Below are 6884 nucleotides of genomic sequence, written 5' to 3' on the forward strand. Positions count from 1 at the left end.
TTTCTGAGGCTGGCAGTGCCTGTTACAGTGATGTGTTTGTTCCAATTCAGTAAGAAGATCTTAACCTTAGACTTGAAGCAGGACCCTCCGCCACATCCAAACACTTTACGGCTGCAGAGGATGATCAGATATTCAGCTACGCTTTTTGTGCAGGTAAAGCCATCCTGGGGTGGCAGAAACACCACACTCGCCTCCCCTGCTCTTCTACCACTCTGAAGGCAGACTGGGCCAATGGCTTGTTTATTTTCTGTTTGTACATTAATTACTTTTTAAGATTATAAATGTGTCAGCCACATCTAGAGAAAAATCTGGATGTCAAAGAAAAGTAAATATTCCTTTTAGTCCTATGTCCTTAACACCATCCTGCCTCATTCTGATGTATTTTCTTTTTTATTCCATTTGCAGTGGTTATATAAAGTAGTTATATATGCTACTTATAGTAACTTATAGTTATATAAGTAGCATATTTGCAAGTTTAGGCCTTCTTATTGCTGAATTTTATATCATAAGCACTTTTTTTTTTGGCGGCACCACACGGCATGCAAGATTTCTAGTTCCCCGACCAGGGATCGAACCCATGCCCTCTGCAGTGGAAACACTGAGTCTTAACGACTGGAGTGCCAGGGAAGTCCCATAAGAACTTTTTTTTTTTTTTTTTTTTTTAAATTTATTTTTGGCTGTGTTGGGTCTTCGTTTCTGTGCAAGGGCTTTCTCTAGTTGCGGCGAGCGGGGGCCACTCTTCATCGCGGTGCGCGGGCCTCTCCCTGTCGCGGCCTCTCTTGTTGCGGAGCACAGGCTCCAGACGCGCAGGCTCAGTAGTTGTGGCTCACGGGCCTAGTTGCTCCGCGGCATGTGGGATCTTCCCAGACCAGGGCTCGAACCCGTGTCCCCTGCATTGGCAGGCAGATTCTCAACCACTGCACCACCAGGGAAGCCCCCCATAAGAACTTTTTTATGCAGTCCTCAAACAGCTCTTGTTTGAATGACTACAGAATAGTGCTCTGTGTACACCATCCTTTAACTATTCCCCATTCACTGGGCATTTGATAGATTCCCATTTTTTGCTGTTGAGGATTGCCTGATGGACATACTTGCACATAGCATTTCCTCCTTGGGATAAGCTCCTACGGGACTCTTCCTGGGCCATTGGTTTGGAGGAAACAGGTGATTATTCAAGGGCACACTAGACCTAGGTGGTTGGATCTAAGTTGTTTCTACGTCAGAAAGCCCTTGTGAGAGTCACAGCCAATCCCCTGTGGGGCTCCTGACAGAGATCTAAGCGTCCTGTTGGGTTAGTTTCCCAACATCGTCATGCAGAGAATGAGGCCCTTCCTGCTTTTGATTAGTGGCTGTATTCCACAGTCGTTTGATGAGTGCCTGCTGAGTCCCAGGCAGTGTTCTGGGTGCTGGGTATCCTGCCATGAGTAAAGACAGACATTCGTGTTCTCATAAAGCTTGTATTCTAGAGAGGGGAATAGATAAGAAACAACTAAAAAATATAGCTTAAGAGGGTGGAGAGTGCTGTGGAGAAACGTAAAGAGCGTGGGGTTGGGGCTCGGATGGAGGCTTACGGATGTAGACAGGGAGGGCAGGAAAAGGCCCCACTGAGAGGGCAAATAACTGGGATGTCTGGTGTTGATCGTTTCATCAGGAAAAGACTGGCCCATTTGAAAGTTGGCTCTGGTCTGATTTCAGCGTTAGGTCCTTTTCTGCTCTGCTCATTAACGTGACTGTCCGAGAGTGGGGTGGCTTAGTTTAAGTGGGCTCTCACTAGAGGGCTTCAGGTTCACTTTTTTCCTAAAAGGGTTTAAGTGTAAAATTGCCTGTGACCCCCTACAGGAAAAGTTGCTTGGTTTGATGTCACTGCCAACCAAAGAACAGTTTGAGGAACTGAAAAAGAAAAGGAAGCAGGAAGTGGAGAGGAAGAAGATCCTGGAGAGACGGGTGAGTGAAGCTCAGGGATGCTGGCATCTGGCTTCTTCCCTGCAGCTCCCTTGAGCTCAGAGGCCTCCTCAGGCTCCCAGGAGGTCCTGTGAGGTTGTCGTTAAGTCAGAACCTCTCATTCTCTCTAGTTTGCATTCTCCTTCTGTTCTGTTTCTGGCCTCTCTCATCTTCAGAGGTCAGAGTAATTATTTTTCTCTCCAGGTCCTATTTTTCTTTCAGAGGTTCTACTGATTCTCTTCTGTCCAGAATACCATAGAGACTGGCAATCCTCCCCCTGGTACAGGCTGCAGAGGACCCAGACACCAGGGAGTTCTTTGTAGAACACTTTGGAATATGCAATATTAAACAGAATAATATGTGTATTTAAGATTGTGTGAGGTTCTAGTGTAGATGAGTGGTAATAGACCTCAGAGATTTAAGACAAGTGCATGGCCAGTGAATCTAAGATTGAGAAAAAGCTTATCCCTTAACTTACTGTTATTTGTTATTTTAATTTTGAAAATCAGGGTTTGTCCCTCCTTCCCTTCTGATAAAAAAGCCTGATTTGATTTTAGCAGTTGGATATCGTAGTCCTGAGGTGGAGAATTGGAGTCTCACTGACACAGGGATAGCGGGACCGCAGAGGGTGGCTGGCTGTGTGGCTGTTGGCCTGGTGACCGTGTTTCTTCTCTTTGGCTTTGGTGTCTCCCCAGGCTGCCCTGGAATCCCAGCGAAGGCTTGAGGAAAGGCGCAGTGACCTGGTGTCTCATGCGACCAACGGGGAGGTGGTGTCCCTTCGCGGGGGCCCTGCCCCGTTGAGAAAGGCTGAGGGCTGGCTTCCGCTCTCAGGAGGTCAGGGGCAGATCGAAGACTCGGACCCACTCCTCCAACAGATCCACAACATCACATCCTTTATCAGGCAGGCTAAGGCCGCGGGCCGGATGGATGAAGTGCGTACGCTGCAGGAGAACCTGCGCCAGCTGCAGGACGAGTATGACCAGCAGCAGACAGAGAAGGCCATTGAGCTGTCCCGGAGGCAGGCCGAGGAGGAGGACCTGCAGCGGGAACAGCTGCAGATGCTGAGGGAACGGGAGCGGGAACGAGAACGGGAGCAGTTCCAGGCGGCATCTCTGCACACGCGGACTCGGTCCCTGGACTTCCGAGAAATCAGGCCTTTTCAGCTGGAGCCAGGCAGAGAGCCTCGCGACCACCTTGCTCATGCCCTGGATCTGGGCTGTTCCCCAGCTCAGAGCAGTGCAGCACCCAAGACCCCTTCACCCAGCTCGGCTCTCGAGCCCATCAGAGTGTGGTCTGGGCCCCCAGCCCTTGACCAGGAATTCTTCCCCCAGAGCACCACATCGCAGCACAATGAGGTGCCCTCCCTAAATCCCTTTGATGAGGAAGACCTCTCCAGCCCTGCAGCAGAGGGCACGGCCAGCCCTCCTGCTGCAGAGCCTTCCCTCGGCCCTCCAGCCTGTGTCCTCAAGGAGTACAATCCTTTTGAGGAAGAGGAGGAAGAGGAGGCAGTGGCAGGGAATCCCTTCTCTAGCCCAGACAGCCCAGCCCCCAGTCCCTTTGACGAGGAAGATGGGCATCCCCATCAGAGACCCTCAGGCCCTCCTGTTCCTGGCAACCCCTTCGAGGAGGCTCCCTGTACTAACCCCTTCGAGGTGGACAGTGAGAGCGGGCAGGAGGGCGAGGAGCCCATAGAGGAGGAGCTCCTTCTCCAGCAGATCGACAACATCAAGGCGTACATCTTCGATGCCAAGCAGTGCGGCCGCCTGGACGAGGTGGAGGTGCTGACGGAGAACCTGAGGGAGCTGAAGCACACCCTGGCCAAACAGAAGGGGGGCGCCGACTGACTGTGGTGGGCAGGGCGCCTCTGGGGCCTGGCAGGAGCCAGGGGAGCAGGAGGGAGGGCTGGTGGGGTTGATGGAGAAGGAGGAAGGGTGAGATTTAAGCTGCACGCAGGTTAGGGGGGGAGGAATCTGCTGTTTTGTGCTGTGCACTTGGAACTTTTTCCATGATAGTTGAATAATAAAATGGGAACTAGAACAGGAAGAATCAGCATGCATTTGCTGTTTTTCCTGTTTTTTTTTTTTTTTATAATTGGGTTTTCCCTTTAGAAGGGAATTTAAAACTTCACTGCCGAGATATAACTAAGCGCAGTTCTGTTGGGCCCTGGGCAGAAATGGCTACTGTGTACCTCTTGCATCCATTTGCTCCTGCCTAGTGTTTGGTCATTATGCAGTATTATAGGGCAGCCTTATATAGGGCCCTTCCTTTAGCCAAGACAGACAAGATAGAGTCCTGTAAATTTTACTCGGCTCTGGAGGAAGTCTGTCCCCATTAGGGTATTATGTTCCTTTTACCTGGGACTTCCACTGCCCTACTGGGCACATTCTGCCTGTGCAATGGAAGGGGGAGGTCTTGCTATGAAGGCAATAGTTTAGATCCAGGAAAGCCCAGCACCTCTTCTTAAGAGTGGGTAATGGGGGTGAGGTTTCACCAGGGTCTATTTCCCTCTTTGACTTCTTGTTTGTCTCTTTCAGGAAGTTAAACTCCCAGTGCGGGGGTATCACTGTGAGTCTGATCATGAGCTTTTTACAAAACAGGACTGGATAACTTTTTGGTTGATGGAGGTGGTGTAATTTGGGAGAAGAGTCTCTATCCAAGTGTGGCTCTGTGGAACTGAATGACTGCTGGGATAATTGTCTGTCCACAGAGAAAGCTTCCTCAAGAGCTTTGGCAAAATAACTCTGAGCTGGGCTTTTTCAGACTTTTTCATAGTTTAGGAATTGGTGACCAGGAAGCTCTTGTGGAACATTGTCAGAAGAGTTAAAGCTCCCCTGAGTCAGAAGGTCAATTAAAATAACTTCCAAGGCTAGTTGATGAGCCTTCTTCCCTTTTGGTTCATCTTGTGCTGACCGTGGGCACTGGTGAGATATTTTTTTACCAATGTTTAGTACTAAGAAACTGAAATGGGGAATTCCCTGATGGTTCAGTGGTTAGGACTCGGCGCTTTCATGGCTGAGGGCACGGGTTCAATCCCTGATCAGGGAACTAAGATCCTGCACAGTGCGCTGCATGGCTGGGAAAAAAAAAAAAAAAGAAACTGAAATGTTTGAAAGAGGCACAACCCAGGATCATTTTGGTAGAATTGCAGTACTTGAACTCTTCACCAATTAAGGGCAAAAAGGGAAATTGTTAATTTAGCTCTGGTGCTTAGGTTTACAGGAACATAACCCTTAACTGACATCTGCCATCGTGATACCCAAGTGTGCTCAGCTCTGGGTAGAGTTCCTGCAATTATGCTTGTTAACTACTGAACAATAACTGACCACTAGTCACTTTATACCCCTTAACTAACTCTGGGTCATACTCTCAATGGTTAATGGTGTGAGAGTTGAAATTCACTTTGTTACATTCTGAGAAGACCTCTCAATCTTGGGAAGGTCTGAAAAACATTGTGGTGTAAAGGTAATCTGTTTTTGTATTGACACTATTCACATTTCTTTAGCACCTGCTGGATCTTTGGGCTGAATGAGGAGGTCCTGTACGGGGGCGTGGGAATGGGGAGTGGGTGGGTGGAGGGTGTGTGGAGGACCCCTCGAGTTTGGGTTCTCTTCACAAAGGAATGTGAGTGGGTTTGAGGTCAGCCAGTTACCAACCTTGCTGATGTCATGGTTTTGGGAAGTTGGCCGTCAGGCATATAAAATGTTGCCTGGTACAGGCGTTTTTTCTTCCTCAAGGTCATTACCCTTCATGCTGTTACTCTGGAGGGATTGATGGATGGCTGCATGCTCCTCCCTGCTCAGTCTGTCTTTTCTCTTTGACTGAAGAGAAGGAAGTTCTCTGCGCCGAAAAGCAGGTAGTTCCAAAAGCTAAATGCTGCTCTCCCTCATGATTACTTTTCTAATGAGAATATATCTCTTTTAGTTAGCTGGTGGTTTCAATTAAGACTAGTTTACCAAACATACCCTTTCCCTGAAATCAATTGCAGGTGGCAATCTATAAGTAACTAAGAGCATTGAGAGCCACTAATATAAGAAACATGTTTTTAAACGAAAAAAAAGAAAAAAAAATTTTTAACTGAATATACTAAATCAAACTAAAACCCTCTGATGTGACTGAATTCTTCCACGGCTGTATTTTTCCATTTAATTCTTCCATGGCTATATTCTCCTATAATCACAGACATGACCGGAGTTAGAATTCTCTATCCCTTGTAATTCACATGGGCACAAAGTTGGATTTACAGGGATGGGTTAACGTCAGGGAAAAGATGGCCTATGAATTGCAGCCACAACTTCAGGTTTTTACCTCGTGTGAATAGTTCCCCCGTCCTGCAGTCCTTCATCGCAAACAGCTCCATCTCATCGGAAAATGGGCAAGTCCTTGATACGGCGTTGGCAGATGTCCCTAGAAACAGATCATGTATGCAAGAGACTTTGGGGATTTAGGCACCAAATGAAGCTGGCTTTTCCCTTTTATGCCTTGTCTGTATTTTCCCTTGTCTAATACACTAAGGACACTTACTCATTATGCTTGCTGCTCAATGTGTCTTTTCTGTTCAGATACTAAAATGTACCTGAGTCATTCAAGAGCCACGTGGTAGGCTGGACGTTGGCATAGATGATGGGACTCAGGGTGAGAAGCTGGTCTCTTTACCAGGTCACACACTGTGGTAGTAGATTGTGCTGGTCATCTGACAGTGACAGACAGTTTGAAGGTCATTGATTTGCATGCACTACTCTGAGGCCTTGTATTGGAACCTTTTTAGAAAAAATAAAATAACATGTTAGTGGTTGGGGGTGTGTGTGGGTATGTGCACACATGTTGCGAGTGAGAATTACCAGATAACATCTCTCCCCTCCTTTCTTAATAACTTCTGAGTATCAGAAGACAGCCCAGCTCCTGTGTTACCTGTGTGGTTAAGGCCTCCGGACAAAATCAAGGTC

At 47.8% G+C, this 6884-nt stretch overlaps 1 protein-coding gene across 1 annotated transcript in view; it reads left to right on the forward strand.

Annotated features, from left to right (window-relative positions):
* The window catches only part of RBSN (rabenosyn, RAB effector), a 28633-nt gene extending 22165 nt beyond the window's left edge, over nt 1-6468 (forward strand). Inside the window, exons 12-14 of the mRNA XM_036870201.1 lie at nt 51-153; nt 1840-1944; nt 2637-6468. Coding sequence (XP_036726096.1) covers nt 51-153; nt 1840-1944; nt 2637-3785 — 1357 coding nt within the window. The 3' untranslated portion in view covers nt 3786-6468. The remainder of the gene's footprint in view (nt 1-50; nt 154-1839; nt 1945-2636) is intronic.
* Nucleotides 6469-6884: the final 416 nt, after the last annotated feature.

This window comes from Balaenoptera musculus, chromosome 11 (genome assembly GCF_009873245.2).
Source record: "Balaenoptera musculus isolate JJ_BM4_2016_0621 chromosome 11, mBalMus1.pri.v3, whole genome shotgun sequence".
Classification (NCBI taxonomy): Eukaryota; Metazoa; Chordata; class Mammalia; order Artiodactyla; family Balaenopteridae; genus Balaenoptera; species Balaenoptera musculus.